This window comes from Trichoderma breve, chromosome 2 (assembly GCF_028502605.1).
Source record: "Trichoderma breve strain T069 chromosome 2, whole genome shotgun sequence".
NCBI lineage: Eukaryota > Fungi > Ascomycota > Sordariomycetes > Hypocreales > Hypocreaceae > Trichoderma > Trichoderma breve.
The window spans coordinates 1,804,198-1,830,202 of NC_079233.1; the positions used below are offsets into that span (position 1 = coordinate 1,804,198).

The 26,005-nt window shown below is 50.2% G+C and overlaps 7 protein-coding genes across 7 annotated transcripts; 4 read left to right on the top strand and 3 right to left on the bottom strand.

The window, feature by feature from the left end:
- Positions 1-3,929: 3,929 nt before the first annotated feature.
- Positions 3,930-6,532, bottom strand: T069G_02787 (elongation factor tu GTP binding domain-containing protein; the record flags this gene model as incomplete). The annotated part of the gene is made up of 4 exons (XM_056169997.1): positions 3,930-3,986; positions 4,047-5,839; positions 5,908-6,334; positions 6,395-6,532. 4 exons carry the CDS (start codon positions 6,530-6,532, stop codon positions 3,930-3,932), a joined length of 2,415 nt encoding a protein of 804 aa, XP_056030889.1.
- Positions 6,533-7,021: 489 nt separating this feature from the next.
- On the top strand, positions 7,022-8,988 carry T069G_02788 (ranGTP-binding protein domain-containing protein; the record flags this gene model as incomplete). The annotated part of the gene is made up of 5 exons (XM_056169998.1): positions 7,022-7,201; positions 7,273-7,307; positions 7,353-7,662; positions 7,726-7,801; positions 7,877-8,988. 5 exons carry the CDS (start codon positions 7,022-7,024, stop codon positions 8,986-8,988), a joined length of 1,713 nt encoding a protein of 570 aa, XP_056030890.1.
- Positions 8,989-9,496: 508 nt separating this feature from the next.
- Positions 9,497-10,624, top strand: T069G_02789 (uncharacterized protein; the record flags this gene model as incomplete). The annotated part of the gene is made up of 3 exons (XM_056169999.1): positions 9,497-9,549; positions 9,669-10,375; positions 10,599-10,624. The coding sequence occupies 3 exons, from the start codon at positions 9,497-9,499 to the stop codon at positions 10,622-10,624; spliced, it is 786 nt and encodes a 261-aa protein (XP_056030891.1).
- Positions 10,625-12,421: 1,797 nt separating this feature from the next.
- Positions 12,422-13,576, top strand: T069G_02790 (casein kinase II regulatory subunit domain-containing protein; the record flags this gene model as incomplete). Its single annotated transcript, XM_056170000.1, has 2 exons — positions 12,422-12,580; positions 12,701-13,576. 2 exons carry the CDS (start codon positions 12,422-12,424, stop codon positions 13,574-13,576), a joined length of 1,035 nt encoding a protein of 344 aa, XP_056030892.1.
- Positions 13,577-14,558: 982 nt separating this feature from the next.
- On the bottom strand, positions 14,559-18,354 carry T069G_02791 (ubiquitin carboxyl-terminal hydrolase domain-containing protein; the record flags this gene model as incomplete). Its single annotated transcript, XM_056170001.1, has 7 exons — positions 14,559-15,414; positions 15,481-15,694; positions 15,750-16,152; positions 16,206-17,121; positions 17,172-18,061; positions 18,124-18,231; positions 18,334-18,354. 7 exons carry the CDS (start codon positions 18,352-18,354, stop codon positions 14,559-14,561), a joined length of 3,408 nt encoding a protein of 1,135 aa, XP_056030893.1.
- Positions 18,355-19,027: 673 nt separating this feature from the next.
- T069G_02792 (methyltransferase domain-containing protein) lies at positions 19,028-19,876 on the bottom strand (the record flags this gene model as incomplete). Its single annotated transcript, XM_056170002.1, has 3 exons — positions 19,028-19,033; positions 19,159-19,719; positions 19,778-19,876. The coding sequence occupies 3 exons, from the start codon at positions 19,874-19,876 to the stop codon at positions 19,028-19,030; spliced, it is 666 nt and encodes a 221-aa protein (XP_056030894.1).
- Positions 19,877-21,369: 1,493 nt separating this feature from the next.
- T069G_02793 (fungal zn(2)-Cys(6) binuclear cluster domain-containing protein) lies at positions 21,370-23,785 on the top strand (the record flags this gene model as incomplete). Its single annotated transcript, XM_056170003.1, has 5 exons — positions 21,370-22,043; positions 22,130-22,188; positions 22,258-22,552; positions 22,604-23,127; positions 23,190-23,785. The coding sequence occupies 5 exons, from the start codon at positions 21,370-21,372 to the stop codon at positions 23,783-23,785; spliced, it is 2,148 nt and encodes a 715-aa protein (XP_056030895.1).
- Between the last annotated feature and the right edge of the window lie 2,220 nt (positions 23,786-26,005).

Sequence of the window (26,005 nt, forward strand, 5' to 3'; positions counted from 1 at the left end):
TAGACGGCAATTCCTCTCCAACCACACGTGCATTCGATCATAGGCAGGCAGGCAAAAACCGGGCACAGAAATCTGACCAAGCCAACGAGGTTTCGAGTCAATCAGTTTTCTCAAGCGGACTATTCCGAAACCCATGCCGGTTGTACATTGTGCAAATGCAAAATGGGTGAGTCCGTCGAGACTTTTGCCCGGCGCGCCTACGGCTAATGCGGGGCGATTACGTACGGAATGGGCGCCGAAGGGGGCGAATGTTGCTGCGGCTTTGCCTAACCGGGTAGTTTATGGGATTGCGGATGATGCTCATGTGGCAATTGGTTTTTTTCGTTTTATTTTCCTTTTTTAATTACCCCGTATTGTTGCTGTGATCGTCTTTGGGACAAGGCCTTGACTTGGTTCTCTCGGCATTGTCCTTGGATACGAGTAATACCTTACGCACGGGGCCTAATTCTAAGCCGAGCTAAACAAACACATAATCGTTGGGTAATAGCAGCGGGATTCTGACGGTCACGGGGCTGGGCCCTGAAATAACAGGAACGGGCTTCACGCGAGGATCCATGCCAACTGGCTGGTCCGGGGGACGGGAGGAAGAAAAAGAAAAAAGGTAAAAAAAGAAAAGCTCAGTTGCCAGCTTGTCTCTTACTCCCCGGCCCGGAAGGTAAGCTTGACTCGTCCTCCCGCTACTTGTACACAAAGTGTTCCGGAGGTACTTGGACTACAAGAACAGCTACAGGTACCGCCCCGGGAACCGGTGCTGATAACGATAAACAAGTTCAAAAGATATGGATTCTTGCATTAGCACACACGGCGAAGGCGAAAGGCGAAAGGGAAAAAGAATACTCCCCCATTGACACACAGGTGGAACCCAGCAGGGGGGTTGGGGCGTGAGATTCTCCAACTGAATTTCGCATTTGGGCACGAGATCTCTCCCCTTTTTTTCTTCGCTTCAATTTCTATTTTTTGCCCCAACTATTAGAAAAAGCACAGGTAAATAAATACTCCTAGTAGTAGCACAAACAGGGCGGCAAGGGGCAGCTGCTTCAGCCTCCGCAAATTCTCCCATCAAGTGACTTCTTCTTCCCCGTGTTAGTAAAATTGAAGCCAATTCCGGCCGGCGGCTAGTCATGTACAATAGTCCAATCCGGGGGAAGTGAATTGGGAAAAGGCCTTCCAGCTCCGGCTTTTTGCCTTGAGCCTCGAAAATGCTGGTCTGTGCATACCCGCAAAGGGGTGAAGAGAGGCGTGTGAGTAATCTCGCTACCCCGCGATTCTTGGGTTCGTCCAAAGAGATTCAATGGATGGACCTTTTTTTCGTCTTCTTCTTCTCTGTGCTTTCTTGTTGCCCTTGTGTACACGCCCCCCAGGGCTGTTCTGTTCCCACCAAAGTGCTGTAAAGGCCAAGGTACCTGGCACCTGATTACATGTATATTCGTAAGTGAGAAACCGGCAGCAAAAAATGGAGGTGCCGGCTGGAATACCCGTTGCTGCGGCTCCTCTCGGCAGCACGCCCGGCATCAACTCTTCTCTTTTCGCTTGCAGTTGTCTCAGTTCGATGTGCTCGAGACATTCGGCACACGATTCCCGAGTGTCTGAGGACAAACTGCGTCATCCTGTAGCACCTCGAAACCAGACGACATCTTCATTCCTCCTTTCTCATCTCTTTTTTTATCTCGCTCTTCTAGAAACCACAAGCCGTTGTGCAAGTATTACTGCGGAAACCAAAACTCACAGTGAGTCCGTGCCACTGGGTCTCGGCCCAGCGGCACCGTTCCGCCCATCTGACCCCGTGATTGGCTCGCCGACCGCCGTGGTCTTTCTGTTCCGACTTTCTCCGCGAAACACAATTTGTGCTGGTATTTTTTTCTGTTTGATATCGGGTCTTTGCATTTGAATATTTAGAATTTCTGATACGGGAATATCTCAGCTTTTTTGCGCTATAGCCACACCCTGTGGTACCTTTTTAGTCATTGAAAGCCAGGGGGTTTGGTTTGGAAGAGAAACACTGCAGCGTCTTCTTGGTAATTAATTGTCAGGCAGTGATGCATGCACATGCGCTGTGAAATTGCTTTGGTTCCTTGCCACCCTGCAGAATGCAACCCAATGTTGAAAAATGGAAGCACAATTTTATTTTAATTTTTACTTGTTTTTTTATCGTGGTTGACTCTCAATGTTACCTCTTCAAAATGGGTAGATACGGCATCAACTTGCGTTTCATTCTTTTTGTGGCATAGTCGACCCGCAAGCTCCATGTTACGAGAGAACCCACCGCTTTCGTTTGCTTGAAGAAAAAAGAATCGATCCCTTCCTTTTCCAGCACATGGATCTTCCCCGGCTCAACGCCAAGCCTGCATTGGGCTATGCTCGACGTCTCCGTGACGTATCTTTTACATACAACCCGGTAGCATGTTACAACAATTACAAGTATACACTTTGTAGAGCATCACCATCGCCGGATGACCTGTAACAATAATATTCTTCTTCTTATGCTTTTACCTTGTTGCTAGTTTTCAGTACTCTCCAGTCAATACCTCGGCATCTCTTTAATAGGTAGTCACAATACAACATGACTCAACCAACACAACAACATCACGATATCAAACCACCTACCCGGCATCTTCCTCCTCCTCTTCAACATGCTCCTCCTCCTCCTTTATCCCATCCTCCCGACCGACACAACTTGCCGCCCCACTCACGGACCCCCGAATCCACCGCTGGGAATTTCCAGATTCTCCAGGTGCCTCGTGGTGCCGCTCCGTCTCGCCGGCTCGGGCTCGGAAGCCCCAGAACTGGCCCACAACCTTCCATGTTCCTTGCACACATGGATTTCCAAGCCCCCCCTGCTTCCGATTCATTTTCGTTCCTCTCCAGCAAATGTATACTTGGATCCCTGAGTTAGTGGCTGTGTAAGGCTCAGGTAAGTAAGTACCTTACTCTCTGCCTAACATTGAGTCGTAGCAAATGCATGGCTCTTGCCGCTGACATACGGAGCAGCCCGGGTTGTGCCTCGCCCTCAACCCTGAAGATTCATGACAAGCCCGGCCCATCAACCACCGAAGCAATTATTAACTAGCCCACAGCTCATGCAGTCTTTCTCTTTTGCAGTGCATGCAGGTCATTAACTCGACATGACATTGAAACCCACACGCCCCCCAGTTTCACCTTACCTAGTCATACCGTAGCATGTGCAAAAAGCCCGTAATTGATTCCCTCTCTTCCCCTGATTCGCCCCATGGCGATGGCTTCTTGCATGTGGCTGCCCACCCCCGTCTTTTACCTTTCACACTCCCGGACTGCTTCTTCAGCCTTTTGGGCTCCAAAAACGTGGCTCGGAATTGCGACCCTATCTGCTCGCATCTCCGCCCCTTGCGCCGAATGGTAATCTCAAGCGGCTGAAAGTATACCCTTTGCAGTCTTCCGACGGATCAATACGGAACGTCCAAGGCGAAAACATCTTATCTTTTGCTGCTCCCCTAATCACTGATTCACTGCATCATCCGAGCAGATACTGACCTCATCAAAGCTAAGTCTTTATCAATTCCTCGGCTGACTATGGCTATTTGCTTTAATCCAGAAAAAAATTGGCTTTTTTGAACAAAAAGTAAAGGAGTATTTCGTCGTCCTTTCTATCTTTGACAATCGTCGCATCGTATGGCATCTACAAATGCTTGCCATGGCCTCGCATCTTCCTGGTCTTTATCATGGCTCACCGCGTCTCAGTCTGCGGCCCTGTGAACTTTTAACCCTGACACCCATGCAGGCGACGCCTTCTATCTCAGCAGTAGCCGAGCTCTTCGCTTCCGTCTCCTCGTCGACATGGCAATCGGAGCTTGCTCCCACTCCATTCCCATTCACACCTCCTAGCCAAACCGCCCGATGCCGGTATTCTTTTCTTTTCCTTCTATTTTCTTCTCTAGCCCTTTACCAGCGGGCCTTTACTGGTCCTCACTAGTAATGAGTCTTGTAATCTTGCCAATGGCAATGGTTTGTCCCTGTGCAATGTTATTAGCAAAAAGTTTCGAATGGTAAGGAATCGTGTGTTAGCATCATACCTGGTCTCGGAGGGTGAAACGACCCATCTGGGGGTAGTCCTCGAATTTCTCGACGCAAACCATACCAGCGCCTCCAGTCACCTGGAGTCTGGCAATAATGCTGTCGCCCTTCTTGGCGTGTGTGGGTGGCACCTTGCTCTTGCGGTTGGTGCCCTTCTGCAGCTTGTGCAGCAGAGCCGCAAAGGTAACCTCTTCAATGGCGGCGTGGACGTGCAGCACGCAGTTGAATCCCGACGTGAGGATGCTCTTTAGCTCCAAGACTCGGATCTGTGCCTCGAACTCGGTAACGCAGTGCACCAGTCGCTTTGGCGAGCAGAGCACGAATCCGGGCAGGATGTCTTCTTCTTCAACACCCTTGAGACGCAGACGCACCTGGTCACCGCACTGCAGAATAGGCTGCTCCTCTTCTTGCTCTCCGTAGATGGCAGCGGTTTCCACAGCCTGCTTCCGGGGCATCATAATCAGTGACATGCCCTTCTTCACCACACCAGCCTCAATCTTGCCGTCAACCATGGTACCCAGATCTCGGTACTTGGCGTTGATGGGCATCATGAATGGCGCGTTGACCTTGCGCTCCAGAGCCTGCATGCCGTCGAGATATTCCAGTAGTGAGGGACCCTTCCACCAAGGAGCGACGCCCGCGGGGAGTCGATCCTTGATGTTCAGTGACATCTGGGCAGCCACAGGGATAAAGTAGACATCCGTCTTGAGGTTGTAGCCCGTGCCCTTCAAGAATTGCTGCAGCTTGGTCGTACACTCCTTGTAACGCTCCTCAGACCACTCCACTGTCGGGTCGTCCATCTTGTTGATCGCTACGATGAGCTTGTTGACACCCTGGGTCTTGGCGAGCATGGCGTGCTCACGTGTTTGTCCTCCTCTTTCGAAACCAGTCTCATACTCGCCCTTTCGCGCTGAGATGACGAGGATACCTACATCGGCCTGTGAAGCACCTCCAATCATACTGGGAACATATGTCTTGTGACCGGGGGCATCCAGAATACTGTAGCGTCGCTTCTCAGTCTCAAAGAAGCCACGCCCGACCTCGACAGTCTTGCCCTTGGTTCGTTCCTCCTTGGTCAAGTCCATGACCCAAGAGAGGTACCACGATTCACGACCCAAGTCCTTTGCCTCCTTCTTATACTTGTCCATGGTACGCTCATCGACCATGCCGGTGGTCCATAGGATGGAACCACCCAGTGTGGACTTGCCTGCATCAACGTGACCGATGAAAATGATGTTGACGTGTTCCTTGCCGTAAATTTCCTTGAGGGTATCTTCGTCTACATCGGCCGACTGTGCCTTCAGAACCGCATCAACTTCACGCTGGGCCTTCTTCTCTGCTGCAGTTGGGCTGGACCGACCAGAGGATGGGTCCGGAGATGTCCTTCCAGACGACTTGCCGCTACCTGCAGCCTTTCCAGCCTTTTCACCTGTCTTCTCGATAGCCTTGGCTGCGGAAACCTTCTTGCCCGCGTCTGGCTCGTTGGATGGCTCAGTCTTGGCGTCGTCCTTGGCCGGGGCAGCGGCAGAGGGGGAGCCGGTGGAACCAATCGACAGCACTTTAGCCTTGGGCTTTACATCACCTCCAATGCTGAGTACCTTGGCACCTCCTTCGTTGGAAACGACGGGCTTCGGTGCGCTGGCAGCTGGGGCGGGCTTCTCGACGGGGAGCGACTTCACAGGAGCAGCTTGGGTGGCATTGTTCTGAGGGGCTTGGGCAGCGGGCTGCTGTTGCTGCTGCTGCTGGTTTCTCTGGCCCTGCTGTTGACCATATTGCTGATATCCTTGTTGACCTGTTATGGTTAAAAAGTTGATGTTAGCTCTCATGGGCCGAAATTAGCACTTCACAGTTTCGACGTACCGTAGTTCTGGTTCTGGTTGTAGCCCTGGCCGTAACCGCCGCCGTAGTTTTGATACTGGTTGTACTGATCAAATCCTTGTTGTTGGCCACCATACTGCGGGTAGTATCCCTGTTGTTGCCCATAATATTGCTGCTGCTGGTATTGCTGCGCATATCCGCCGCCAAAACCCTGGCCGGGCTGGAAGGTCTGAGCGGTGGGCTGGAACGAGGCAGCACCAGGTCGGAAGCCACCGGCGGCCGGGTTCATGTTGAGCTGCTGCTGAGCCTGCTGGGCGAGGTTCTCGTCCTGGGCAGCAGGATCGTCCTCCCAAGAGTTGAGGTTCGACATGGTGGCGAGTGTAGTATCTTTCTCGTCGCTTGGAGGGGTTGCTCGAGAGTCGTCGACGGTCAAACGAGGGGTTTCTCTGTCTGCCAACCGGTAAGAGATCTGATAAACGGTGAGCTATCAAGCACCGTCAGAGGCCTTTGGTCGAATCGGCACGCAGACTCGGGTCTTGGAGTTGAAAGCGACGGTCGACGTCTCGCTGGCTTTATGGTGCAGGTTGTGAAAATTCGAGCCCCACCAAGGCAGCGACATGACATCGCTAAAGGTGGCAGGCTTTGTGGAGGGGCTGCTACAGTGCATTTTGCGGTTTTGGGCACAGTAGGCCGTTGGGCTTATTCAAGACCCCAGCAAACAGCAACAGGGCGGCCAATGAGTCAAGGAATTACGAATATCCTGGCTTGAGCGCAAGCTACTGATACAAAGGCCATTGATTAAATATACTCTCTTTCGATGTGTTTCCCCAGAGATTCACAATTTCCACTATTGTGACTCTTACCGCCACCCTTCGAATCGATAAACTCAATGCCATGTGCCTGGCTTTTAGGCATCCTTAGGGCGGGCTGAGTCAGACAAAACTACTCGCACTGTGGTCATTTCGAGCCCAAGCCAAGGCGGTGTTCAAGGTACATGAGCATTTCAAAAAAGCATGGGACTTGGAACTGGGAAGTAAACAATGTTGCAACTTTTGAGTAAATTAAGCTCTCACCTCCCTCTGACTCGAATATGACACTGCTTTCCGGAGTTCCTAACCTATCGTCATGAAAACTTGCATCTTAATGAACCGCCACTATGGACGAATTCCTGGCAGCAGTTGGCGTACAGGCCATGAGATACGCTATACGATCTGGCATTGCCTTGACTTCCTCTTACGCCATCAACCAGTGCTCTCGTCTGCTCAAAGCAGTTGACGATAAGAATCTCCACTCCGAGTTGAGGATACTTCAGAAACACCTCGATAGTAAAATCAAAGTGCGTGAATCTGAACTTTCGACACACTGCCTCTTCTTTCGCTCGTGGCTCTGATACTGACTCGGTTGCAGGTTATCTCTCCTGCCATTAACCTGGTAGAGCTCAAGTCGGTAATATCCATTCACCACAAACATAGATGCTGACAAGTTAGATCTGGGCGAGGAAACGTCTTTCTCGAATCTGCGCTCCCTCTTGCAAAATCTCTCCATAAGCAGATTGTCTCGCTGGGCCGTCGTGCAGAAGCCGCCGCCGCTGCTCAAGAGCACAGCCAACGCCCAGGAGTTAATTCACCAAATAAAGAAACCAGCAAAGATGCGCTGAGAAAAGTAATTGGAGATTTGAAGAATCTTCTGAGCGAGATTGACCGAGACATCCCTCTACTGCAACTTGCCATATCGGCGTCTGGTGAAAGCCTGTCTACTTCTCTCCCTTCTGGAATATCTCCCTCTCGGCTGCTACAAGCTAGTACCCTATTGATTGTCGGAGATACGCAGTACGCACAGGACCCTCGAAGATCCATACAGATTGGACCTTCATTCACGCTGTCTGTTTACATGCTATTCTTAGGGCATGCTGCGGTTTCGTCTGCGCCTAAAGATGGTAATCTACGGCCGTCTGTTGAAAATACAACGAGTACAGATACAAAGGCACAAGGTCCGGTCTATGGGCTGAGAGAGCATGATAGAAAACCATTGTGGCAAGAAGCAATACACAAGGCGCGAGTGCTTTTATGCAGATCAGCATGCGACCCGATCATCGAGCAGAATGATTGTGATGGGCAAAAATACAATGCTTCCGGTTCTTGTGGAAGCTTAAATTATGCATATTATCTTGAAATCATTGAAGATTTAGATGACAATCGTGCTCATGAAGAGTTGGGCCCATCACAACCACACAGTGGCGTTCCAAAAGCTGGCATACGTGAGCTGATTCCTATCTATCAATTCGCCAAGATATTCTACACCGACACTGGCAGATTACTCAACATTGGAGACGGAACAGATGGAGAAAATAATCCAGTTCTGTTGCTGAAACGAGATATCAATGCGACTCGGCTGCAGAGACCAGAATATGCTATGCATAGCGCGGCATACGACACCAGTGATGATGACAGCAAGCAAGAAATGGACGAATATGACCAAGCTGATGTAGACCAACAACTTTTCGGAGAGTCACAGGCAAAGTTATCTACTTCTAGAAGCTCTAAAAATGCTAAGGACATTTGCGCTACTGCTCTTCCCAAACATCTGGATCCCGAGTGGATAGCCTTTGAAGTTTTTGAAGAAGATGACGAGCAGAGCGATACAAGTTCAAACCTGGAGGTTGACGCAGGTCTATCAGATGAAGTTGATGGATACAGCCATTCACCAACGAAAACGCCGCCGCCGCGGCTTCGCACTGCCATGGACTCGAACCTGGTTTCCCAGATCAAGAATCTCTCCATTCACCGTACGTCACGCGATGGTCTCATTCTCAGCAAATCGGACAGTAGAGTTGGACAGCCATCGCGAGATTTGACAGTAGATTCAGCAAGTGAGGCGCAAGACTTTGTGTCGCGGTCACCGTTCGGGGCCATCACTACATCGCTCTCTTTGATTGAAATGCTTATTCGGCTAGCTGGCCTTCAAGAATTCCAACAAGCTTCCCATTTGTCTATCCCAGATCACATCTTGACGTTTTTCCTGGAAGAAACATCAACGACAGGATTGACTGGAGAGGCTATGTGGAGAGCCAGGAGTGAAACGAAGCAACGAGTAGGCTTTGATCCATATACTGACACTATGTAACTCGAACGAATGAGCATTCAATGAGAAAACTGAATTGAATGCAGAGACAGAACATAGAATGCACATAGACAGAGTGATTTATGTAATAAATTCGACTAGACAATAATTATCACCCTTTTTCGCTGAGATTTGGAACGCTGTTGAGCGACAAGGGTCAATTAATTGTATATTGCGACCGTTTTCACCGAGACAACCAGACGCATCCAGGAAAACATTCCAATGTCTTGAATTGAGTTAATGCTTTATTCTACAAACTCTTCAAATCTTTCCCTTATACTAGCTCTGCTTCTAATTACTAAGAAGGATTCTCGCCACCTTAGTAGTCCAACAAGTGAATAAATGTTGGGGTGTTGAGGGGTCCATGCAACCTAACCTCGTCATGCATGCATATCTAAAAAGTTGATGCACCAGCCTCGGCTTCAGATGTAACCAAAATCGATATATCAACGTGCCTCTATTGGCATTTGTATTTTATTGTATAGGAATCATTATTAAGAAGAACGAAAATATGGCACCTCTCATACCTCGCCTGCATCTCTTTGAGATCGATGACCAGCCATGGTAAGAGTCTCTCCATGTTGAAAGCCGGTTCAATCTATTGGCTCGGCTTCACTTTCATCCAACTGAGTATTTTGATATAACATGCGCTTCAAGAGGTCTCTAATGTTGGATAACTCTAGGTTCCCTTCATTCCTGCGCAGCCACGTCCAGGATGCTCTCACTTTGGCGTGGAACTCCAATACGCCACTTCAACCTGAATCTCCCGCTCGCATCGCCGCATCTACCCTTATCCGCCAGCTCGGTAGCTCACTCTCTTCCTATACATTCATTGACTTTTGTGCCGGCGGAGGGGGGCCTATACCCGCGATCCAGCAAGCTATCAACAGCCATCTCAGTACTCAAGACAAGTTACCAGTCGACTTCATCCTGACCGACTTACACCCTAATGTCGCGGCGTGGCAGAAAATCGTCAACAAACATCCACAAATCACGTTTGAGAGTCAGTCTGTGGATGCGAGCAACGTTCCAAAGCATCTTGTGGAACGCCGGGACGGAAAGAAAGTGATGCGACTCTTCAACTTGTCTTTCCACCACTTCGACGATACTCTAGCAAGAGGCATTCTTAAAGACACGGTCAATACGGGTCATGGGTTTGCCATCTTTGAGCTTCAAGACCGTAGCTTCGCAAGTGCGATTAGTGTCTTGATGTTCGGAGTCGGAGCAATAGCCATGGCACCATTCTTTGCCTTGAAACGAAGATCTCTGGTCATATTCATATTTTCCTGCATTATCCCCGTGATCCCTTTTGTCCTTGTATTTGATGGATTTGTTTCGTGTCTGAGGGTGAGAACACCAGGGGAAGTTGAGACTCTCCTTCGTGGCTGCGGTACGGACACGAGCTCGTGGGAGATACAAAGTGGGAGACGCAAATTCATCTGGCCTTGTGGATATCTTAATTGGATCATTTGTAAACCCGTCAAAGGGTCTTGATCTTAGTTATGTACAGAATATATGAGGATCGATAATGGTATGACAGTGGCATGCAGTTTTGTATGTTCCAATTGAAGCATCGACTTTCAACGGAACCACCAATTGACTGATCCATTTAGCTGCCCGTCCGATTGCTCGCTCCTGATAGAATGCCACCAGCCTTTTGGTATAAATAGGCCATCTCCGGCACGTAGTGCCACCTCTTGTACGTCTGTTACCGTCGAATCATCTCCCCAAACGGCACTATGAAGCATCTCTCTCTCTTCTCCCTCCATCATCTCTGTGGATCTTATTCGGCTATTTCCCAATCGTCGAAGCTGCTTCTGTACGCCATTATATAGTTCTAGTCCCCTTTCGGGTGGCATAAGCCTCACCACTTTGCTACTGCACAGCTGACAGAACAAATTCGGGTTTGGGTCCCGGTGCAACGGGGTGTAAGTCGGCTCAGTCCCCAGCCATATTGAAGAGCTGTAAATGTCGCCTTTGCCCACTCTGCGAATCAATTCAGGAGCTGGCACATCGCTTTGAAGAGCGTCGGGAAGGTCTGATAATAGAGATTGTGCAATATAAAGCTGCACCGGTGGGTTTGCTTTCAGCCTTTGGGCTTTATTAAATTCGAGTGCTCTAACCAGGAGCCTCAGAGGTGCGTAAAGCTGAAAGAATTGGTGTTGGTGAGAGGTTTCAGCAGTGGCAATTTGAATAGCTGCTGCTAGATCTCGGCCAACACCGTCTTGGTTTAACAAGCTGTCATGAAGAAGGGCAATGGTTTCAGATCCACGTTTGGCGGGCTTTATCAGCTCATAGGGAAAATCCCATTGGAGGAAAGGGTCCATGTAAGAAGACAAAGATGTGTTCTTGTCATCCCTTGTGAACCATTTGTGAAAAGCCGGGAGAGTCTGTGTGGGAGATGATTTCGAATCAGCGAATAGATAAGGACGTTCGGTTTTGAAGCTCTCTTCGAATGTAAGCCCATCTATGGCTCCAGGAATCGACGGTGTTGGGCCATTTGCGGAAGTAAAGGCACGAGATGATACTCTGCGGGACTGTAATGCCCAATTGCGTGTGAATTGGAGCGCCCTCAAGCTCCCCTTCATCCTAAAGAGTCTAAATGTTGGAGGGTTAGAGAGATGCAGCTGTAGTTATGAGAGGTAGAAGGCATTGATTGAATCGTCCATCATCTGATGAATGCTCAGTCTGGTTTGCTCTCATCTGGGTAGAGTCTACCTGAGAATATGCACAAGCTCCTGATCTGGGTCAGGTACCCGCTACCTTTGACTTTAGATTGACGCGGGCCACTCTCTGCCCGGAACCGGCAAAATCTGGCGCCGATCCAGCCAGCCTCACCTCTTAGTCATGTGTCTTTTCTCCAACCACAGCCCAACCCACTCAACACCGCTGCCTGTCCGTCCATTGCGACTTTGACCAAACCTACGCTTACAGTCAATCTTGTCAAAGCCCAGCCTTATCACAGGCCTGACACGAGGCTGCCCGCCAACCCCGTCAGCGCTCGCAATCCGGGCCCCAGGCCTGCGTGACTCTGCCGATTCCCCAGCCAGGCAGCAAATCAACTGGCGACACACAGCAAAGCCGCGCCACTTGGCCGCCCATTCCACAGCTCGCCTCACTTCAGTTCCTTGTTATTCTCATCACGGCTGGCCAGATACGCGCCTAGGCCGCTGCATTGGAGCCAAAATCACCCCGCCACGCCCAGAAAACAGGCGCCCAGGCACTAATCTAGGCCCCTAAACTTGGGTATCTACCGCCACCCATACGCGACCTGCCACTTTGCACTTTTATCGATTTTATCGATAATACCACCACGCCGAACCCCACCTCAGCCAGCCAAACACCTCTTCAACCTCAAAATCTCAAAACTTCAACCCCCAGCCCGCACGCTGTCCGTGATTGAACAAGGTCAATCTTGTCCCTTGTTGCCGCTACCATGTCGACCTCTTCGGGGACGCCCGAGTCCTGGATCTCGAGCTTTTGCGCTCTGCCGGGGCACGAGTACTTTGCTGAGGTATCCGAGGAGTTTATCGAGGATGACTTCAACTTGACGGGCCTGCAGACGCAAGTTGCCATGTACAAAGAGGCCCTCGAGGTATGTTGCGCACATATAGACTCATTCTGCTCCTTTGTTTCCCCTCTTCTCCTCGTTATCTGATGACGTATTGGATGCTGCCCCTAAATCTTGACCACCATTGCTAATTTGCGCGCCCAGATGATTCTCGATGTCGAGCCAGAGGATGATGATGAGGAAGAAGAAGACGAGGAGGATGACGACGAAAACGAATCTGGTTTGGAGGAGCCCGACCGTGCAGGCGTGCGACACGGCGCAGAGCGGAGGCATCATAGCAGGATGGCCAGCGACCTGTCCGTCATCGAGTCTTCCGCGGAGATGCTCTACGGCCTCATCCACCAGCGCTTCATCTGCTCCCGAGTGGGCATCCAGCAGATGAGCGAGAAGTACGAGTTTGGCCATTTCGGCTGCTGCCCGCGAACGCACTGCGAGCAGGCACGCACCTTGCCTGTTGGCCTGTCCGACATTCCCGGTGAAGACACAGTCAAGCTCTTCTGCCCATCCTGCCTCGACGTATATGTCCCCCCTAATAGCCGGTTCCAGACTGTGGACGGTGCCTTCTTCGGCCGTACATTTGGAGCCCTCTTCCTCCTCACATTCCCCGAATACGATCTCACCAAACGCGGCGCCGACGTGCTGTCAAGCACAAACTCTAAAGTGCCTGACGATGAGACCATTCTCAACGGCATGTACGCAAAGAACATTGCGCCAGGTCTTGGCGGTGCTCATATTTATGAGCCCAAAATCTACGGCTTCAAGGTCTCAGAGCGCGCACGGTCAGGCCCTCGGATGCAGTGGCTGCGAGACCGACCCGAGACCATCACCGAGTTGGATGAGGCACGACTCTACCACGAGCAAAACCCCGATTCCGAGGAGGAGGACGAAGAGTCCATGGCTGTCAACGGCCGGGCACTGGTCCGCCGACGACCACCGGGTAACGCTCGCCTTCGCCAGCGACAGAATCACAGCGGTAGCCCCATGGCTCTGTCCGCCAACGGTGCCGAGTCTGAGCTGTAGCGTAGCGAGACCTTACGTAGCGACACTATAAGGAATTATGAACGACACAGGTGGAAGACAGCGCAAAAGACCATGGCTTACCGTAGACGACTTGCACCTTATTGATGACTTTTAACACGAAACAATACCGAAACAATACCGAAACACGACGGCGAAAGAGACAACGGAGACGGAGACAAAGAAGACCCAAACAAAAAAAAATTCGTCATCTATGGATGGTGTTTAATCTATATCCTTATATGCACGCAAGCGAGGAGGGAGAGACGACCGGTTATTGGAAGAGTAATGCATACATGGCGTTGGAAGTGTATTGATATGCTTCGAGACATCCCCCTTCAAACTACTCACACGCACATCATTCTTTTTCATCACACCCTCTCCCTCCTCCACAGATTTTCCCTTGCTGCTTGTGGGATGTGAGGGGCCATGTGGTGCCAATTCTACTGTTCACATCATGTTTGCGAGGACTGAGCACGGGGTGGTGATGACGTTCTAGGTTATAAGAGGGGCGCGTTGGACTGATTACAGTTGGAATAGGGGCTTAGGAGGGTTAAGCATCAACAAAAAGAGGTAGGGCATAGCGGATTTGGTATGTTTAAGGAGATGGGGGAGGAGAACTTACGGTGGAAGACTAGCTTGCAGGATATGTTAGTCTTTCTTATAATACGGGGTATGAGGGGATGTCTTATTGCATAAACGCAGATATGTTTTGTTTCTGTAAAAAAATTTACGGGATTATGTATATTTACTGATTTGTCCTATTCTCTCTCCATACATTCATATCTTCCATACTTGTGTGCCTATCATTTTGCACCTCTTGTGAAGACAAGTAAAATAGACTGGTGCAAACTCTCATCTCCAACCTTGATAAAATAGACAATTCTGTGTCTGTTTTAGATCCACCATGACAGATTCTCCAAACAATTTAAATGCAATATGCTTCTCATCCTCGTTACTCTAGAAAAACAGCCCATGTAAATAATCACCTCATAGGCGATGCCTTACCCGGCGTCCAACCTCCGCTGCCAAAGCCCCTGACTCTAGCCGGCGTACTTGGCGGGGGAGTAGGCGTAGGAGCACTCCCAGTCTCCGGTGCCGGCAAGGGAGGCGGAGTTTCCGACCTGGGAGCATCAATGCCATCCTTTCTAGGGGGCTTAAAGTTGACGTCCCTGCCAGCACGATAAATGTCCTGCAGCATGGCCTCCAAAATGCCAGCATCTTCAAACTCGAGGTACTTCTTGTAGAGTTTCAGGGCCGTCCTAGAATCTTCAATGGAGTCGTGCGTCTCCAGCTGGATGTCTTCCTTGAGCAAGTACCACGCCAAAAAGGCCAACGAAAGTTTTCGCAAGCGCGACTTGAGGTAGAACCGGTCTATTGTGTCGATGATCTGTGCCTTGGGGACATGGATGTTGATGACTCGGAAGTCCTGTTTGAGTCCATGCCCCAAAAACTTGCAGCCCAAGTTGAGCAATATCCAAAGCTTCTTATACACCACTTTGTGGGGCAGAAGACTATGTTTCGTAGTACGAGGGTTCAGATCGTCTTCAGTGATGCCCGAATATGACGTCAAGTAGTCAACAATGGGTTCTGAGATGGAAATGTAATCATCTATAAAGGGAACCCCTTCGTGTTCACCCTGGCCTCGGACAACAGAGGCACGGGCGAGTGCGTACACTATGGGGCGGATGGTCTCTCTCTCGCCATCCGAGTTCATCTCGATCTCTGGCTGTCGCACAGCAACGAATTCGGTATCCAGTGCCACAATGGTTGACGGCCCGGGCCGCTCCGTTGCAGGATCGAGGAGCTTATACGTTTTGCTTTCAGAGCGAGAACTAGGACTAGAAGAACAAAGGTTAGCTTTTCGTTTCCCTCATCCCAATTACGTCGATGACGGTGCAACTTACTTGAAGTCCTGGTACAAAATCGATGTATCGATGGTGTTTTTCCATCCATTATCGATCTTGTTATTTGCCTTCTTGACCTGGAATGCAACAACCGAAGGGACTTTCCAGGAAGTGTTAAAGGTAAGAGCTTCTTCTGTACTGACAGGGCACACCAAGAAGTCATTGAATAAGTGCCATTGGCTCTGGCTAGGAGCTTCTGCTTCCGCATGACCAACTATATCGAGTTAGTAATGTGATGCGAGGATCTTTGGGAAGCAACAGTGTCTTACCATTTACCATGGCGACGAGATGTGGCTTTTGAGTCTGGCCGCTCTCAATATTGATAGCCATTCCGATTAATGAGTAAACTGTGATGTTATGAATGCCACGCTGGAGGTGAAGCTTCAGGTCTTCTCCTTCGTAGCAAAAGAAAAGGCCTTGCTCGACAATAATGCCAATCTCTTCCGGCAGCCAGCCAGGTGTGGACCAAAGCATTCGGTGATCCGAGCCGGTAATTGCGGTATTAAGCATTAAGACGTCTGGAACACTGTGAATGGTCTTTCTAGTCGCAATGGTCTGGTATCGTTGGCATCTCCCACACCACCCCTTTGATGTTGTTTCTCTCTCAACACTGCTCTTAAGAATTTGTGAGAAAGTGATGCGTGGCGCTTTATTATTTCGCCCAGGGGTTTTCTAAGGATCAAGTCAGCAAAGAGCAACCAAAGTACAAGGTCAATCCAACTTACAATAGGTGGATAAAGCAAGTCATTTACAAAGGTCGATCCAGGTCGGGTATATTCGCTCCTGCAGCTGAAACATCTGATGGTGCTTGTTGCCGAGGTTGCCAAAGCTTTATCCATTGCAGGGGAATTCGGGGCCATCGTCTTATAGTCACCAGCAATTTTCTCCAGGAGGAATCGTGTAAGTCCCTGCAACATTACGTTCAGGGATGATGAATGAGTATCTTCTTCTAACAGGCCCAGTGGTGCAGCTTGAGGTTGGTTGCTAAGAGCCTTTAGCATGTTGGTGGCTTGGCAGATTGATCCCTCTGCTTTCTGAAGCATATCAAAGAGGTAGCCCAGCTCGCACAGAAGACAGGCCTCGCTCACACAGGCGGTAGCTGCATGTTGTAAGGCCAGGTTTCGCAGTAACGGCGTAAAGTGCATAATTTGAAGAAGCGAATTTGCGTATGAGTTTGATATATGAATCTCAAGACCTGAGTGTCGTGTTTGATTATAGTATCCAAAATCGAAATCATCCACACCAAATTTGCTGTACTTGATCTCGACATTTCTGTACATCATGGGCAAATCTGATTTTCTACTGCCAACTTCCATCTCTGCAAGAGAATTCGAGAGCTCGTCTGTCTTATCTCCGGCATTGGATGATTCCGATTTGGCAAGATCTCGGGCTTTTTCACTAAGAAACTTTGGCGCCTTGAGACCAGAGTTGGCGGATTTGTGTACGCTGCGAGTGTCTTCGAGTTGGTTCCTCCGAAGGCCTCGCATATTCCGGCCATAGAGTGCAAAATCGGTAGGCTTAAGGCTCGCGAGGAACTGTGTATCAAACTTGACTGGAGGAGCTCCAACATCCGATGGTAATTCTGGCCAAGAAGAGGCAAGGACTTGTCGATAGTATGGTAGGCCGACTGAGTTCAGAGGACTATGCCATGTTAGCCAACCAGCTTGGAAATATGAACATGTGCAACTTACCTTTCAGGTGTCCAATCCAGCTGGTGAATCGCCTCCTCGGGGGTAGCAAATTCAACAGGAGCAGGCAGATCGACGAAATGCAGTTTGGATGGCGATCCCCACAGATGGATCAAGCATTCTGCGTCAGTGAGGGCCATGGCCTCGCCGGAGGGAGCAATCTCGAACATGCTGAGGTAGCTAAGCACGTTGGCTTGCCGCACATTGCTTGTGTTAGGGTTCATGAGATCCACAACATGCATCTGGCCGCTTTGAGAGACCACGATGCTAGTTGTGAGCATACGCGGGTGCATGCGTACGTATGCCGCGCCGGCAGGGAAGGGTATCGGCGGCATTGACGCCATCTTTCTGATATCAAAGACGTTGAGGAAGGGATCCAGCATATAATTCTGTCCCTGGCGCAGCGAGTAGCCGCATGTAACAATGAAGTCATGCTGAGCATCCATGTCATTGATTAACGCGGAATGAGCATTCCAGGTCTTGACAACTGCAAAGGTAACAGGATCCAAGAGGTCGACCGATCCGTTCCTCGTCGCCGCGCAAATGTAGCGCCCACGTTTCATAATTGAGTACTGATGCTCCGTTCGGACTTGTTTGACGACTTCTCCCTTAATGAGATCGATAACAAACATGCTGTCTTGGAGACCAGCAGCAATGATTTCTGCGGTTCCCTTTGAGGTAAAGCTCATGCATCTTAGGTCCTTCATATCGTCGTGTCTGAGATGCCAGATGGGGGGCCCTCTCCTGTTCGCCATATGTACATCTTTGGAGCCCAATACTATCACGCCTTTGCTGTTTACGAGAATCTGCCGAACCGGTCCGTCCGTGGCCGAATGCGCCTTGAATGAAGTATGTTGTTGAAGCTCGGAGCTTAGAAAGGAAGTGACTCGACCCTATTAAACATGTCAGCGGCCCACATCCGCTAGGAGAGCATTTGCGATTTGTCTGATCGTACATAGTCGTTGCCGGCCCATAGAAGCTCTTGGGTGGTATCAAAGGTCATTGTCGTGACTTGTGTTGGCAGCGCATGCACGCCCGGTGGCGGGAATGGCACCCGGGCGACCTAGAAGAGCAGAGATGTCAAAATCACAGAATCACAGGTCGATATCGAACAGCCATGCCGTCCAAGACGTCGTGATGGCCGGCCAAAGCGAGGAGCACTTACCTCATCCCAGTCTCCGTCCATTGTGGCTTCCCCCGGTACCAAAGCCCGTGTTAAGGGTCGCAATGATACCGTAAGCCCAAGAGAGGCTCCACGGGAGTCCAATCTAAGAATACAGACTCAATCGACACAATCACGGGACAGAAGTGATTCTGTTTCCACGAGAGAGCTAGAGCGGGAGGAACGCGACTTGTAGGAGGGGCAGTGAGGTCACTAGTATTATCCGATATAATTCCGCAGGCCTACCCTGCGATAGCTCGAGATGTAGAGATGCTTGGATTGATATTGAGGCGATGCGAGTGAATGATGCGAGAGAAGAAATGGTGTTTATGGTTAGGGATATGGGAGAAATATGTGTGTGAGCTTGTTTAAGCTTTTGTTAATTGTATGCGTGTTTTGTTTATGTTACGTCTTTTGCTCTGTTGAGTGGAAACTCAATGCGACGGGTTGTAATGGCAACAAGAGCGCCTCAAAAGTTTGGATGAATATTGATATGTTATCTGTTACTGTAGCTTTTAGAAGCAATCGCCATTGACTCACAGAGCATAGGTAGGTAGTAATCTTGATGGGATGCAATTAAAGCTGGGATTTGAATAGAGACACAGAAAACAAAACAGGAAGCCGTGGAGGGAGAAAATCGGTATCGTCACTGGTAAGCACATCGCACTCATCAGGTTATAAACAACTCTTTTTTATTTCAATTCTAGGAACTTGGTATATTGTGAAATTGACAGGATATGCCCCCTTTGGATTCCCTGGGAGCCAAGCAACCGCCTCCCCCGCTGGCTCTACCTCTACCTTCCATTTGGTTCTTGTTAATTCTCCTACCTCGTCCCAGAGACGTTGGAAGCTTTCCTGGTTGTGAAGATAGGGCGAGGAATCGTTCTTCTCAACCTCGCGAGCGGTGGTAACGCCTGCATGGCGGCCGTATATAAATGCGTTGCGTATTCCGGGCTGCAGAAAGTCGACGAGTCGTTTACCGATGTACAACTGCTGTTTCCAGCTAAATAGGTGGAAGAAGCTTCCGGCGTGGATGATGCTGACCTGACCGTTGAGCTCCTCTAAGCTTAAATCGTCGGGATCGGTCAAGTCTCCCACGGTAAAATGGGCGCCCAGGCTGTTCCTATCTTGGAAGAGATCATAGCCAGATGAAATCATGTGAGAACTTGAGTCGAGCCCGAATAACCGTGATCCATCAACGCCGTCGTCTCGAAATTGGCGAAGAGCTTGTCCAAGCCCGCAGCCCAGGTCTAGGAGGGCGTCCCGAGATTGAGATAGTCTGAGGCGGAAAAGAGCCTGTTGATAGCGAGAGTCGTTGGCATCGTGTATTATTAAGAACTTCCATCGCCCAATAAAGGGCATTCGCGAACTCGCCCAAGCCGCTTCTCGCTATAAGAATCAATCAGATAAGCGGATGAATGACCGGCGACAGGCGTAGATGACTTACAATCCTGATAAGATGAGGCTCAATCTCGTCGGCTGGGATTTTGCTATACCGGATGAGCAACTCCCGGATCGGCGCTATGTTATCCGGAAGATTAGGCATAAAGGCCCATTTTTGTATCTCTAGGATGTCCATTCCATGAGACGGAAGAGGCTCCAACACGCGACGAAAATAGAGTGTAGCCGTGAGCTACGGTATCGGATCAGAGAGTGCGAGATGGATCAATCGCCGGTGTGCAGAGGACGCGACTTCACAGCTCGCAGCTCTCTCTCGATGGCCTAGATGAGCAGCACCCAGGGATCCATCTAGCGGAATGGCAATCAAAGGAGACCGTCCATCTTGACCGACTGTAGAAATTCAACGCACTCCGTAAAACACACGTAGGTATCAGACGATGATTGGAAATGGTGTCAATGCAAGGGCTCAAGAGGCATGACGGTCAAGGTTGTGATGAGCTGGCAGAGGCTTGAAACGTATCCGAGGTATCAGCTCCATTGGCCCCGGCCCAGAGGAAGCAGGGCGAAGGCTATTAGGGAGGTAGACCTACTTTGCGCCTAGGCAAAAGCCAAGCCACTCGATAGCAAATTTAGGTAAATGCTAAGCAAAAGTTAGGCAAAGACTAGGGGGGCCATATGCAAATAAAATGCAATCATGGTTCTATGCAGCTTCGACTGCATATTGACCCTCTTTTTGTTGCCCGCTGCGGAATGTTGCATGATAAATTGATAAATGATAAGGGACTGCTGAGTCAGAAAATCACCAATGCCGAGATAGCACCTAGGAGTGTTACAGTAGCAGCTACTGAACTCCGAATACCTTGACAGCTCAATCAAATCATCAAATCAACCTAAGCAAACTGGCAGCTCCCCCGGATGTCGGATCGGATTCTCCGGTACTAAGAGCAAATCCCCTGATGCCTGTAGACCCTGTCAAGCCTGTATCATACGCGTGCTAGTCTATTGCTACTGTAACTAATGCACAAAGACACAAAGGGATAGCTGACTCATCATGCGCGCGGTCACCGGAACGACAACGGAAGCAGAGGCAAAAGAAACGGAGCAACTACGGAGTACGTACTCCGAAAAAGGCAGAAGCAAAAAGCAGAGGCCAAAAACAGAAGCACGCAAAATTGAGCCGAATATTTTCCGCCACGCCTCGGAGAAAATTCTTTCCTCCTCCCTCTCTGCCTAATGGAAAGGCGAAAAAGGGCACACCAACATCCCGTCGCCTATTCCCACGCGGCGACGAGTTATTCCTTTCCGTTCAAACGGCCCAGTTTCGCAATTACCATCATCCGTATTCCAATGCGATAGAGTGTAAGTCAGCGATCCGGCAGCTTAGCGATGGCTGCAACAAAAAGACAAGACAAATCCAAACCTACATAGACACGCTGTCGAGTGACAAGCTGGCTGACAATGGCTTCAGTGTCCGCATTGTATCGGCGTCGGATCGCCTCTAGCAATCGCGTAACAACCGCGTCTGCCCTGTCTATTTTCACCCACGACTCTGCGTAGAATCTCACAGGGTGTTATCACCACTGTCATCTCACCACTGTCATCTCACAAAGACTTCACGTAACTGCCTTCCCGGCGATTATGGGTCCCGGTCGTGAGGGTGAGGCGGAGGAGGCCAACAACATGTCGTACCCTTCACCGGGTGCCGAGGGCCTTGATGCAGGCCCATTCTATCACACAGCCACTCGCGATGAGACTCATGAGCATGAGGAGCACCAGCAGACCCATGACCAGCATGATCCTACCCAGGTTCACACACAAGAGCAAGATCATGGCCAGATTCCCACGCACGAGCCGGCGTCTCCCCAACATCACATCCAACGGCCGCCCAACCTGGAAGAACTTCAGCTGGCCGCCCAGCTTGGACAAGGCTTAGCAGGAACCTCTCTCATCCCAACCACTGATCCTAGTATGAACGTGGAAGATCCGGGCATGCGTAACATTATGCCACATCCCGAGCCAGACCAGCACCAGACACCATCGTATGTTCACGAGGCACCGGCATCAGATCATATGGTGCCGCATGCGCTCCCAGTTGCCGTGGGACCTCCGCTACCACCGTATGCTATGGGAGGAGACGGCATCCCACCGAGAAAGCGATCAAAGGTGTCACGTGCTTGTGATGAGTGCCGGCGAAAGAAGATCAAATGCGATGCTCAATCAGATACCGGTGATAGCCCCTGTTCCAGTTGTGCTCGGTCATCTATGCGATGTCTGTTCAGCCGTGTTCCCCAAAAGCGCGGTCCATCTAAGGGGTATGAATATTCACGTCTTTTCTTTTGTTGCCTTGCTATTGCACTAGCTGCTGCAGAATACTCTGATCAACTGACATATGAGACAGGTATATCAAAGAGCTAGCAGACAGGATACATAGCATCGAGAACAAGCTGGAGTCTGAAGGTAGCCTTACCCAGGACGAAATTGACCGACTGTTGACACCAGGAAGCCATCGAGCTTACAATGGCTTAGCCCCTCCCGAGGACCCAAATCGGAAGAGACCGTTTTCCAGCATATCAGCAACCGACTTCAACGCAACAGCTCCTCCTCGACAGGCACCATGGGGACCAGAGTCGCGACCAATAATACCATCCGCTACACCTTCGGACGGCTTTGCACCCCCAACGTTTGCTAATAATTCGCTGGCGCCTCCATCTGCGGCAATCAAGACGGACAGCGCGCCACCAAAGCCACCTGTGGCAGCAATGGACTCTCAGGTTGTGGAAGCAGAGGAGGTACCTGAGATTGACGAAGATTCTTTACATGAGTAAGCATCCCCCTTTACCTTTCCCGGAGCCAAAGCTGATGAAGTATACAGCTATCTTGCCCATGTTCAAGCCATATATCCCATACTTCCCAGCAGCAAGGCAAGGATTCAGTCTTTGCTGTCTCAATGCCCGTCCACCGTGAGGACGGCATTTATCACAGCTCTTCAAGCAGTCGGGCAATCATCAGGAGACACACAAACTGCGAGTTCCCTTTTGCACGAGTGGGAGAGCAGCGAGGCGCCACACTCGCGTGCCACCGACATTGTGCATGCTCAGACGCTTCTTCTCCTGATAATCGACGCAGACTGGCGCGCCTCATCTCAGCTGCCGTTTCTCCTGGCCAGAGCAGTGGCACTTGCGAATACGATGAAGCTGTGGAAGTTTACACCGATTGAGTCTGCCTCGGAATCAGACTCTGACGATCAGCTGTGCGTGCGGATCTGGTGGTCCCTTGTACTGATGGATCGCTGGCACGCGGCTGGAACAGGAAAACCAGCGCAGATCCCAGACAGCAGCGTTGTTGCGCCCGCTGGACTGGAGAACACCCTGGGCGAGGTGTGCTACTATTTAAATCGTGAGTTGGAGCAGCAAAGGAAACATGCCGCTATAATTTGTTGCTAATGGAGATTCGTCTAGGGTTATCGAAGCTGCTAAATAGGACTGCATTTGTGATTTCCACGATGCAGCCGGGCACATCTACCGCCGAACCCGCCATGGCGGCCATTCTTGCGGACTACATTGAGAACTACCGTGAAGATCTTCCAGGCCACATTGAGGCTGCGTCGTACCCATTGGTGCATCTTGCATACTGGCACTGCAAGCTATTGGTGACATTATTAACACCAGGGGCCACGCCAACTGAGACGCTGTGGCCGACGTCTGAGCTGGCTACCTTGCTGCTAGCAAATGCGCACCTGAGGAGCCCCTTTACCAACCATTTCGTTTCTCTAGTCACCATGTCACTGTCCAAACTGTCCAAGATGGACAGCTCCCGCGAAGGCGCTGTGCGGCTAATGAAGGAGATACTGGAGAAGCCTAGCGGAGGGCACTGGGACAGTGTTAGGGAGAAGCTAACCGAGCAGCTGCGGCCGACATCGTCGGTGGAGGCTACTGCAAGCCAAGGCCTGCAGCATCTGGCGGATTTGGCGACGGCCCATGAGGGCATTGCGCCTGGCCCTGATGACATTACGTTTGGTCCCACGCTCGCGTCGGGCTATCTGGACGTTGCTTAGGAGGAGGAAGACACTGACTGTATTGTTGACTGTATTGTTGGCTGATTACATGGCGTCTGGATAATGATGTGATGCCAGGAGGTTGAATCTGGACTGTATAATTAGGACCCCGTTTGATTCCTTTCCCCTTCTCATCCTGTCTGTTTTGCATGTGGTATGATACTGGGAGAACATGGCGGTGGAGAGCAGCCCTGGTGCTGCAGCCATGGTGTCAAAAGCTTGTGGCTTGATGACAGGGCGATATGACTGGTCGACTTGCTCTTGGATTGACCAAAGGCATACACGAACGACCACACACTACTCGTTAGATGCAGGATAGGATGCTAGCTAATGGGCACTGCCGGGACGCTGTCAAGCTGTCTGCGTAGATGCTATACTAGGCAGACGAAGAGTAATGAAAACAAATCCCTGCGCATTAGGTCGATCGGTGAGGCTGAGATGGTCCCATGGGGAGGATCTGTGTACTAGGCCTAGTAATTACTGCCCATTGTATGGATCCTTCTGCCGTGCCACCTTTTTTTGATTGCATGTTTGACATTACCCGAGCTCGCTTTTTACCCTAGCAAGCAAAAGAAAATCAGGATTTTCTTTTTAGCGAACGTTGTCTTTACTTCAAACAATTGTTCTTTCTTTTTGCCGCTAGACCCTGCGTCCTGTGTGTGTGCGGCTGGACTCTAACCCAGCCAATAGCAACCCGTACCAAATGGCCCAACAACAGCCGCCGTCAAAAAAACGAAGTTGTTCCTGTTTTCTTGTCCCGAAACATTCCCTTCGGCTCCCCATGAGGTGATCGCCGGCCCTTTCCGCTCTCCCATCCAACCCCGGGGAGGGCGCTTCCCATCTGGAAGGAAACCAACAGAGCATAACAGCATCTACACCGAAAAAGGGCGGCGACTGAATACATCACCCCCTCCTTCTATCAATAGCCTTTTTTGCCTTTTGATTGTCACCGTATCAATTTGGCCTATCCGGCTCTATTCCAATACGAACGAAAACAAAAAAAGAACCCCACGTACATACAGTGAGCCAACCAACCTACCTTTATTTTAGCAGCCAAAAAACGCTTCAATTGGTATGTGTACGAGTACATACTGTATGTACCAAGCCCAGTTCGCTCTCCCACGCCAAGATCAGCCAATTCCTGCATGTCACAGACTGGCCTAGGCCTCTGCCCTCTCTACTCTTTTCGCCCTGTAGCATGCAAAGCCTAACATTCCGGAGTATTATCTTTCTTCCCCTCCCCCAGAAAAGTCGGCATGTACAGTATCTCGAACCTATTACAGCTGCTACCTGCGGTTTGCCTTTCCTCCGTTTCTTACCCCTCTCACCTAAAAATAAAAGATGGGATGACATAGGAGAACAGAAGAGGGCGCACGTTTAAACTATCTGTGTGTACGAGTATGTCTTGTGTCCGTCATCCATTTCGCACGGCGGCCGCGTCCTCTCAATCCCCCATCCCATCTCCGTGGCCCAAAGCTTTTCAGTGGGATTACTTTCCTTTTCCCGGCCACTTCTCATTGGATCATCTAGATTCCCTCTGTTCCCTCTTTTTTTTGTGGATTTTTTTTTTGTTTCTGGCAGAATGCTTTTGATCCACCTTGGCTTTCACTTTTCTCCAGTGACATCGAGACTTGGACCAGCTTTAGTGCAGTGGCGGGTACCTCGACCTTAAAACTTGTCTATACCGTCCTAGCAAAAGCACGTAGCACGCCTTGTCCCTAGAGCTTTCCAAACGTTTACAGGTACTAGACCTTTAGTTGCTGGGCCTTTCTCGTGCTGTTTTATTCATACGGAGTACTTGGTTCCTGAAGCCGTAGCCACACATTCTCGCCGTACCTGACCTAACACCTTTAGTTAAGTACCTGATAGCTTATCCCGTTAGTGAAAAAAAGGAAAGAAAAAATCTTCACCCACTCTAAAATACAGTCTCCGGAGGCTCTGGAACAATCGACTACCAATACAGTGTTGGTCGTCTCGCACGCTCGTTAGGTAATGCCCCAAGCGCTGTCTCCCGGCCAAGGCGACCGGCATCTGCCAGGCAGCCTACCAATTACCACACATTTACATAGCCGTTGGGGCCGTAAAGGCCCTGCCTCGGTGGCGTTGTCTGTGCTGTAAGATGGGACTCCCAGAAGTTGTGTGCTGTTTTAGATCAAAGTCGCTGCTTTCTATTGTTGCGCGCAGAGTCTATATACTGAAACATGACATGATTCAAGTGAT